The 10,864-nt window shown below is 35.2% G+C and overlaps 1 protein-coding gene across 3 annotated transcripts; it reads left to right on the plus strand.

Moving 5' to 3' along the window:
- Window positions 1-1,030: 1,030 nt before the first annotated feature.
- LOC132036390 (uncharacterized protein At2g39910) lies at window positions 1,031-7,935 on the plus strand. Of its 3 annotated transcripts, none has more exons than XM_059426724.1 (10): window positions 1,031-1,179; window positions 2,587-2,653; window positions 2,729-3,221; window positions 3,321-3,407; window positions 3,963-4,153; window positions 5,165-5,360; window positions 5,609-5,673; window positions 6,519-6,620; window positions 6,760-6,859; window positions 7,613-7,935. In XM_059426724.1, the coding sequence occupies exons 2-10, from the start codon at window positions 2,622-2,624 to the stop codon at window positions 7,622-7,624; spliced, it is 1,278 nt and encodes a 425-aa protein (XP_059282707.1). In that variant the 5' UTR covers window positions 1,031-1,179; window positions 2,587-2,621; the 3' UTR covers window positions 7,625-7,935. The 3 variants fall into 3 exon arrangements, with proteins under 3 accessions (XP_059282707.1, XP_059282708.1, XP_059282709.1); XM_059426725.1 differs by having other exon boundaries at window positions 1,129-1,211; XM_059426726.1 differs by lacking the exon at window positions 1,031-1,179 and adding an exon at window positions 1,287-1,325.
- The last annotated feature ends 2,929 nt before the right edge of the window (window positions 7,936-10,864 follow it).

The raw sequence follows: 10,864 nt of genomic DNA on the forward strand, positions 1-10,864 counted from the left end.
AGCTGGCGGGCCCTTCTACCAATCATGACGCATGGGCTGTTCCTATGACATTGGAGCAACCCTTAAAAATAATTGCAAGGGTTAGTTGGATAGACAAAAATCATAAAATCTCTTTGTTGTTGATGAGAGTTCTTCAGTTTGAGCAATAGGAACTTTTTTTTTAAAAAAAAAAATAAAAAATAAAAAGTGCTTTCTCCTTTAATGAATTTCAGGTATCGCGAACTAAATGAATGGGAGTACAAATCATATACTTCTACTAGATACCGAATGAAAACAAAAAAGGCTCTTAAAAGTTGGATAAGTGGTTCATTAACTTTTTACGTTCATGAATCTTAATTTATATGAATTTCTTTTTCGTTTTAAGACGTCCCATAGTTTGGCTTTAGCTCGTATTTTGAACTCATGTTCCATCAATATCTTATACTCCCATAACATGAAATGGAAAGAGTACGTACGGAGTGTCCTCCATATGCAGTAATTTTTGTCCCTCAAATCGTTGGTCTTTAATTTTTGCATCTCAAATCGCTCGTCTTTAATTTTTTCCTTTGCTTCTCATTTAATGAAAATTTGTGAGTCAAAGTACTCTTATGTGCTGGTCTACGAAACCAGAGATTCTGGGTTCGCTCCCAGCAGAGACGATGAATTTGTTATTTTCTTTAAAAAAAAAAAAAAAAACTTTGCAAGGCATGAGAGAACCTTGCCTTGTCCAACATAAGTTCTGTAGGAATAAAATTATCTGGCATAAATTGTGTAGTAACTAATTCGCTCGGCACTAGACAACTTATGCCGAAAAAGTTAATTCCTACAGAAATTATGCCGGACAAAACAAATTTTCTATAAACTTATCTCTTGCGAAATTAGTTCATAAATAAGGGTAGGCCTATTCTCTTTTTTTTTTTTTTTTTCAATTCAGATATATTTTCAGCTACTTTTTTATCACTTAAATTGTCGAAGGATCAAAATTAAAAACCAGCGATTTGAGGGCCAAAAATTAAAGACCACCCCAAGATAGGGCCATTCTTGCAAATGACCCTCGTGATTTACTATTAAGAGGCAGGAAAAGCCCAATTTCGAAAGCCCAGTTTACCAAACTGCTGCACCAGGATTGTCTGATATTTGGCTGCAATTAGTTACAATTTTTTCCCTCTATTTTCCAAGGACCTTTTATGCATTGATCTGGTTGGTCTAATAAAGTGAAATTCTTTACCTAGGTTTGTTTTTGCTTTAAATTACCTCATTTCATTCTGATTATGCATTAATTTCTATTTCAATTAGTAATTTATTAGGTTTGTAATTTCAGCATAAATGGTGGATATTTCTTATAGGTACGAGTGCACCCAAACTGCTGCTATTACTTTACGATAATAGCAGTGGTAGTTGAATTTTGAATGTCATAATCATTTACCCTTTTATTCTACAACAAGATATGCTTGACTACTTATGTGTCAAATACGTGATTTTGTTTAGTGAAAAAAACCGCACTTACTGTGAAATTTTTGTGTTGTTTCCTGATATTGGTCATGGTGAAACAGGGGAAGCCCAAGTAGTTTTTGTTAAGTCTTCGTTGTTCACTAAGGGGTCGTTTGGTTTGAAGACAAGTTATGCTGGGATTAGTTATGTTGAGATTAGTTGTACTGGAATTAGTTATGTTGGATTAGTTATCCTGATATTATTTCTTATTTGATTGTTTGGCTCCACCTTATTTAGTAGAAAAAGGGTTTGAGGGACCTCAGGGCTATTTTTGTCATTTTCATTGTTTTATCTTGGGATAACTAATCTTGAGATTATTATTCCACCCTCCACCAGGAATAACTTATCCTAATACCATTTTTAATCCTGGGATAACTTATCCCAGGATTAGTAATCAAACATGGGATAAGGCGGTACTAAATTTTTATCGCAAGACTATTTTTCCTTATCCATCATACTAAACGACCCCTAAAGGTTTCTTCTCGGATGAAACCTAACAACAATATATGTTGAACTTGGAACCTGAAGATAAATTTTGAACTCCCTTGACCATTGAGCCAATCTCTAGTCTTGTGTTCAGGGAATTCAAAATCTATGTATGTACTTAAAAAATAAAAAAATTATCTTATATATAAAGTATAGTTTTTTGCCCTCCCAGATCCCCTCTTGCCTGCATTGGCCATAAGCTGTGAGTTCTTGAAATATTTGTGATGTCTTTCATCCTAAATAGCTGTAGATTTATTGTTATTTATATAAGCTCAGTTTGTTCAATCTGCAACACGTTCTTACAAACGAAAATCACCGCGTTGTTAGTTGGAATAATCATTTCCTGTCTCCTCCTCCTGTTGCTCTTTTCCTGTGTGGTTACTTTTTTTTTTTTTGATCGGGTGAACATTCCTGTCTGTGGTTACTGCAATTTATTTTATGTGAATATGTATTTAAATTTATATATTTGATCAGTGGGTAAATTAGCTGATAGCAAAAGGTATTTGTGTTATGGGGATATTTAGTGTGTAAGGGAGGCAAAACAAAATTATTTTTCTGTTTATGTTCTATTGAAATTCATAATGTTTGATTGCAATTGATTGATATTTGATTCTTTCTATCTGGTCCTAGGAATTAGCAGAGACAAGAGGTAAACCGCGCGAAGGATGTCAAAGTCTCTCAATGAGGACCTGCTTCAGTAAGACCATTCTTTCTGTCTTGTTTTAATACTGAGTCTGCCTTTTGTGAATAATATGATTGACTTGTTTAATAGATTATCAAAGCCAATAAGAGAATCACTCTCCAAGGCAGCTTATACACCTCCAGAGGGTTCTAATGTCTCTATCAAATCCATGCTCCAGTCTCTTCTTTCCGACTCAGGAATCGAAATAAGGGATTTTAGCTTATGTTGTGCTGCATTGGCATCTGCCTCGGGATCCACCTACAGTCAACTCATTTGGGTTCCCAATTCGCTATCTGTAACTGCTGCCTCTGCCTTCAGAGAACTATCTAAAGCTTATGCTACCAAGGTTGTTGGTGGGAATCATGAGTTGATCAAAATTGGCGAGCTGGATGTGGATCTTCCAAATGAGAAAATGTTGGCCATACACTTATTCCCTCAAGTTTTGCCTTTGCTAAAAGACAGAATTAAGGAGAGCACGATTGATAAATCAATTGATGGTCATGAGATATCAGCTGCAAGCGCTAGAGTTCCTTTAGCATACGCCGTTCTGGCTGCTTATCAGTTTAGATGGCTTGTTTCTCAGGTCTTAATTGGTACTTGAGGATTTCTTTATATAATTATTTATTTACTTTTTCAGTTTGTGGTTCGAATTCTACTCATGTTCTATATTTGTCGTTTGTAGGTGGATTATCCTCACCTAGGAAAAGTGTGTTCTTTGGTGATTCCATGTGCCCTAACAGCTCTTGATCACTGGTCCTCTGAAGTAAAGGTACCTTCTTCTTTCTATGATTGCTAGAAATTTGTTGCTGTTTTAATCAGATATCCCTATATAACTTAAATAGTTAAACCCTCTAAATAGTGTAAAACAATTGGATGATAAGATATTCTAATTGGAGATTGTATCACTGTGTTTTCCTCAAGATATTGTGGTGAAATTCATTGTGAACTGTTACAAGGGATGGACTCTATTAGCTAGCTAGTGTACTTTTAAACTTTTATGCGCCTCTTAAGATTTGGCTTATTTCTGACCTCTATAGCAACTGAACAAAAAGAACATCAAATGAATCAGGTAGTCAGTTTCTTTTCTGTAGCTTGTTCTTAGATACTCTATTAGAGACTTCTCATTGCAATAATGTTGATAGAGCACCTCTCTTACCTTCTTAGTTGTATTTTGGAGCATGATGTAATCCATCTTCAAGCTTAAAATGGTATTCATATTGTTACAAGCAAGTGGAACTTGTCTGCTATACGTTTGCATCTCGTAACTAAGATTAATATTTTTGCTTTCATTTGGTTGTTGATAAAATCTTGTCTCTTACTTCAGGGACAGGGCATGGTTAGTTTAATACATCTGGCGGAAAATGTCAATGCTGCTGAGATTGGTTGGTATGAAGATGTAATTCTTGATGCGTGCTGCCAAAATATTGCTTCCGATGATGAGATATGGGAGCATGTGGTTCAAATGTCTGTACTTATGGTGACCTTCACCCAGAAAAGTAATCCTCGAAGCATATGGTAGAGCGTCCTCTATCTGTTATATATTGAATCTTCGATAGATTTTTCCAACATGTACGCATGACTAAAATGGTAATCTATTCGTAAATTTGCTGGGAAATGGTATCAGGGAAATGCGGAAACATGATTCTTGTTTTAGTGTTGATTCACACAGAAGCATATTCATATATGTGTTATTCAACTTGTACATTGTGGCCTAATTTTTTATTTTTTTATAACCGTGGTGTCCGGGCCAGCTTGCGCGCACCTCAACTAATTCCACGGGATACCTGCCACCTCCCACTAGCGACAGGTACCAGGTAACTTTGTCCACGAAGGCTAGAACAAATGGGAAATAATTGAACCTGAGACCTCATGATGCTTAACCCACTTCATTGACTACTAGGCCACACCCTTGGGTGCTTCGTGGCCTAATTCTTTTTTTTTTTTTTTTGAATAAGGTTTTATATTTACCTTGGTGGCCTAATTCTTAACAGTAATCCTCAAAAGAATGATGCCTGGCTGGAAATGCAGAAAGAGGTGTCCTATAAAATTATTGTGCCCCCAACAAACAGTTGGATAATCTCATTGTTTTGGCTAGAACAAGTATTAAGTGAAAGTATGATTATTTTCTTTTTTTTTTGATAAGATTACCTCTGTGTTTTTTGTTGAAGTTAACTCTAGGGAACAGGCCATTATTGTCAGGTTTACAATTTTTTTTTATTTTTTTTTATTTTTTAATAATTAATTTGGAAGTCAGATTTTCAAGTTGCTGTTTCATTATCATAATTGCTGTTCTTTTTAGCCAACTGATATCTGAATAAAAATTTCTTCTTTGTTTAGAGGCTTGTGATGTAGCAAATCCCTAATTTATTATGATAGTCCTTTGAAGTTTGACACTGTCATATACTTTAAAATAGGTATCTGTACCTTTTTGTACTAACATGTCACATGTCCTTTGAACGTTAGCGTTTCCAATGTTTTATGCTTCAAGTATGTATGTATTTACCTATCGGAAATATGATGACACAGGTATGAAAAATTGTTGAATGAGATGTTGAGTCACTTGGAAAGGCAACCAAGAAACAAGGAGCGGCGTATTGCATGGCTACAGCATATTGAGCCACTGTTCAATGGTCTTGGTCTTATACTGCTAGCTCATTTCAGGCGACTTTTTCCCCTTTTCTTCCAGTGGATGCATGCAGATGACGACACAACTGTTCTACTGGTAAGAGCTGATAGAATTCTTTTAAGCCTTGCTACCTCTTTGTGTCCTGAACAATTTTGCTGGATTTCTTTTTCCACTAGTTTCAGTTTCTGTAGTCTGATTAAGTATAATTTAGTGGCATAACAAACTTCTCGTTAAAATATAGTATAAGAGTTAAGCTTCTTTTGCATTTCAAACTTTTTTATACAAGATGTTGTGTTTGAAGATCACCGCTAGCAGCACATTTGATGCTTACATTTTTATTTCAGGTTCTTGAACGGGTCAAATCAGTTGTAAAGTTGACATGGATAAGGAATTCACCACACATTGAAAGGTAATTTACGTATGGACAAGGAAAATCTAGGATTCACCCTGAATTTTACTTATATCTGCTTTGAATATGAAGAATGGAGTACGTGAAAAGTTGTAAGTAAATCCAAATAGCGTCTTTTTTGATACGCCTTTAAAAATTGAAAGAAATAGAAAATATTAAAGGTAGAGGTAGGTCGAAGAAGAACCAGCGCGGGGCCCGGGGGGGGGGGGGTAGAAAGGATACGATGCATCTTCAGCTTACTGAGGACATGACCCTAGATAGGAAGGAAGGTATGAAGGTCGAGGAGGGTAGAAGGGGCCTATAAAACTAATGCTACTCAACCTTGGGAGAAGTTATAAATCTCGTGCTCGAGGTAGTGTAATATGTACTTAAACGTTTATGCAATAAAATTGTTAAAAATGACTAATAGTTGTTGGGCCCGTGCTGAGCATGGGCTAGCTCCACCTAGTTCTATAGTATAGAAAAGCTGGTTTCGACATGTTATAGTTTTATGGTATCAAATTCAGAAGCAGGGTTATATTCGTCATTTAACTGAGCCATCAAATAGCCACCGCTTCTCTCCTTCTTTTGACTTTAATTCTCCAACCTTTGCTCGCTGCTTGCGTGGCGCTGATAAGAGCCCTCGGCATCCGGTGGTCTTCCTTGGATAAGACCATTGATGGTCGACAGAGGGCGTACCGCTGTCATATCCTTCATTCCATACTCAATTTCTTCAGCAGAAAACCCAACAAAATTGCCCCAATTTCATCCATCAAAACCTAACTCAATAATTAGCCAATTCTTCTACCACCTTCCTACATGCTCTTGTCTTGCTTCTTTAAATTGTATCTGTTGGTGTGATGCAGGTTGGTGGATGAACTTGTTAGTCTATACAAGGAGGCAGCGCTGAAAATTGCACGTGAAGAAATCAGAAAACTTGTTCTTCAGACTATAATTTTGATCCAACAGTAAATATCATGCTCTGTGACCCTGTCCATGCTACTACTACCTTTGTTTTCTCCTCATGCATGTGATATTTTTTGTTGTAGTTTCTCTCTGCTTATTGAGTTCTTCGCTTTCTTAATATATTTTCCCCTCACTGTCAAGATCCAAGGGCTCGCAGTTCAAAGCCGCTTGGGACAAGCACAAGGATGATCCTGACTTGACAATTTTCCACCATTCCTTTAGTGAACAACAGCCTGCAATGGTAAAGCTATCCCTCTGTGCAATGAGCAAAATCTCAGTCATAACATTCAAGATGTTTTTGTTGCACTTATGCTAGATGGTAGCATCAGCTGTCAGCCAGATTTTTTGTTGCAAAATGAGCCTATGCTTCTGCTTTTCAAAAAAGAGAAAGGAATTTTTTATCGCCAATGATGCCTTGATCTATTAAATCAAAATTCAGGATCTATGTGATGGCTGGTTTTTAACTACTCCCTTAATCCCAATATATGAAAAGTCATTTGGATAGCATAGAGTTTGAATCCTGATCACATACTAATTAGTAGCGATAGTTAAAAAGGTTAGTTTGAGGGAGAAGAGGTGAAACTTGAACTTTTGAAACCTATGAAAGATGTTTAGAATGATATCATATTAGTGAAGATAATGCCAAACATTTTGAAACATTCAACACAGAAAGCAACTCATATAAACTGGGGAAAGCGTGTAATACTTGTAGCTAAAAGTTCCTGTACTTAGTGATATAAAGATGGCAATTTCTGTATTATGTCTGTTAATGTGGTTTGCTGGATTTGAATACATGCTTTGGCCTTTTGAGTTGTTGAGGAGACATTTGGAAAGTATACATCAGTTTGATACTCTAGGTAGCTTGTTGCTACTTACTTGTTAGCACTTCATCCGTACAAAATGGAGAGATGGAGATTTATTTTTCACTTCACAATTGGGCAGAAACATTAGTCTATTAATTGGGGGTTCTAATTGCCATTCTATGCATTTACAGGTCGCTCAATGATGAGACTTATTATGCTTTTCAACAATTCATCAGACGAAGGGATTGAGAGTTATTGGCATTTGGCATCCATGTAAATAGTTAGTTGTCCATAGGCACCTACTTTCAAGTTTAAGATATGTTGAGTATTTCGTATTTGAGATGTATTTATTTTAGTATGATTTCTCATGTACTTAAGCTCATCTGGTTGTAGTACAAGTCCTATGTTAGGTAGATGAAAAGGAATTGACGTTTCTATATCTCCTGGAAAATGTGTTTACCATTGCATTGCCATTTTCTGTAACTCTTAATGCAAAATTAGCTTATTTTTTCCACTCTTTTTTATTTTGTTTTGTTCATCTTTTCTCCTTGTCATTTGGATGTGTTTTTGTGCAATCGAAGTGCAAATCCTCAGAATCAAACACGTGAAGACGGCCTTTCATATGAAAGTGAATCAGCTCATATATTGTCATTAATTTCTAGCCCGTCTAAAGCATTGAACGAATTGAAGCATAAGAACAAAAGAGAAGACAAAATAAATGTTCCATTATCTAATCAAATTGCTTACTGGAAAAAGAAAGATCCATCAAAAGACAAGAAAACAAGTGAGCTTGCAATTTTCATGCAATCTCTAACGTGGATCAACCCAAGTCCAAGTCAAAAATGATTCCTTCTCTCCAATATCAAAAAAGAAGAAGAACTATTCTCTAGATGAACTTCTGTAGAAGACGCCAAGAAAGTGAAAGGACTTTGCTACATTATTCAGTGGAGTATTCTTGTTGTAACTTAAGTACGATATAGATTGTGAATTTGTACAAAATAACTTGTATTTATGACATGTTATTACATGTACAACTAGTGAAATAAATATAAAAAAGCTTGCAAAAATTGCATTCTTAAATTTTCCTTCAAGGAGCATAAATTTTTTATCTTTACACTGTTAGTGTAAATAAATTAAAGTATAAAAAGAAATAATAAAAAGAGCAAGTCTCAAATGGTGTAAAGAAAAGCTGCTGAATTGAAGACATGAGCAAAGAATCCCAACCCATTGATAAGCTAGACAATGGAAGGAAGAACTCAAATTTTTGAGTTAAAACAGGAATATGGAGTGTTTACATAATTTAATAGGCATAATACATAAACAAACCCTCAAATTTAACCTCAACTTACAAGTAAGTCCTTCAATTTTGGACAAGACAAGTAGACACATCAACTTGTATAAAGTTGAACATATAAAGACAACTGCTGACGTGGCACTGACGTGACACATAAATTTTGAAAGTGTCTAAATGATCATTTTATAAGTTTGTTGTTCAATCGATAAAGTCAACATAAATTTGAAAGGTTTATTTACAGACACTCAAAATGGAAAGATACTTCGCTACTGGCGCTAAATTTAAAAAGCTCTATTTTATGTTATGCCAACCAACCTAATACGCTAAAAAAAAAAAAAAAGAACCTAATACACTCGTCCAAAGGTCCACATAAATGGAGCAAATAGTAGTCCTTTCTTTTTAAGATAATTAATAATTAAGTCTTGACACGTTGCTTTCCACACTGCATTCATCTGATTGTGTTTTGGTCATAAATATGTTCGAATCATGTGTTTAGACGGGTGGTCCCATCTTGGTTGGAATGTATGTCCAATGATACGAAGTGGTGGGCCCTTCTAACAATCTTGAAACACGGGCTGTTCCTCTATTACATTAATGACTTCGGAGCAACTCATACAAGGTTTCGGTGGTATGGATAAAATTTCTTTATTAGTACTGTTTTTTCGGATTATAAGCAATTAAAAAAATCTTGATAGAGAATGCTTCTTCCCTTAGATGAATCTCACGCATTGTGAATTCAAATTAATCAAGCACTAAAACAAATACTGGACAGGCGGACACCAAATGAAAATATAAAGAAACTCTTAAAAGTTGGATTAGTGGTTAATTAACTCTTTTAACCAGTCTTAATTTTGTATGATTTTTTTGGAAGGGAAAATTAGAACTATTCAACAATTTAATTATCCTAAAACTCTTCACTGTTTTCTATCAGAGAGAAAGGAATTTTTTAACGAGAGAGAACAAACTAGAGACTGAATGACCGATAAATGAGCCAACTGCAGTAGCTCCAGAAATTTACTAGTAAATGATAATCCATGTGAAACAGCTATACAACTCATCATTAATCCTGCTTAATATTCGGAGATTCTTTCTCTTCTAAATTATGGAAGCTCTCAAAAGGCAAATCCTTAAATCAATGAACTACTTTTCACGTAATCTTGACATAAATAGGGGAATGAAACGCTGTTAATGTACACATATAATGAAGAACAGAATAGGACCTCTGGGAAAAGAAAACATACCAAAAATTTATCTACGGAGCATTATTTTTCATGATCATAACACAATTCCAAATTTCCTGTCGAAAGCAGTTAATTACAATCATGATATATGCTGAGTTCCAACAACACGAATTAATTATCTCAAGGTACAGGTTCTCTAGCTATCAAAGCCAAAAAAATTGAACCACATATATATAAGTACCTAATTATTTCCGACCTTGTGGACAACCTGGTTCGATGTCTCGGAGGTATCTCGGACCATCAAATGTCGAGTAGTTATTTACATGTCCCTAAAATTTAAATTTCTGATCGAAGTTCCAAACACTGGACCATCGAATTAATTTCTAATTCTAATCAATTAGAGAGGAGTATACCAATCACAAACTACCGGAGCTGCTATTTAGTGTCTTTGGAGTATATTTTGGATCGTCATCCAGAGGCGGAGCTAAAGACCAATGTATGGGGTTCGGCCGAACTCAGTACCCTTGGTCCAATTACTATATTTTTCTTTAAAAATTCATTTAATATGTGCAAGTTATTAAATTAGAATAAAGTAATTTAAAAGGGTTAGAATTCTAAAATGACTTGGTAAAATCACTTTTATTTGTTTATTACCAATAAAACTGTTTAAGAAATGGACATTTAATCTAACTCAACCCAAAAACTTAGCTTAAGAGGTCATGAGGATTGACCAAGACCAAAAGAAATCCAATTTCCTCATTCCACCCGTTGTGGGACTTAACAGATCGCTTTATTTTACCCATTATCTCACAAAAAACTTCTTACATGGAAAGCCACAAATAAGATATAAGTATATTTACTTTTGTGCATATTAAATCCTTTATATTTTGCCGGAACTAATCATTTTTGGTCTCCTGATAATACCGATAGTAAAATTTAATGGAAAATCACCTGAGGAAAATGACGAG

Source organism: Lycium ferocissimum, chromosome 11 (genome assembly GCF_029784015.1).
Source record: "Lycium ferocissimum isolate CSIRO_LF1 chromosome 11, AGI_CSIRO_Lferr_CH_V1, whole genome shotgun sequence".
Classification (NCBI taxonomy): domain Eukaryota; kingdom Viridiplantae; phylum Streptophyta; class Magnoliopsida; order Solanales; family Solanaceae; genus Lycium; species Lycium ferocissimum.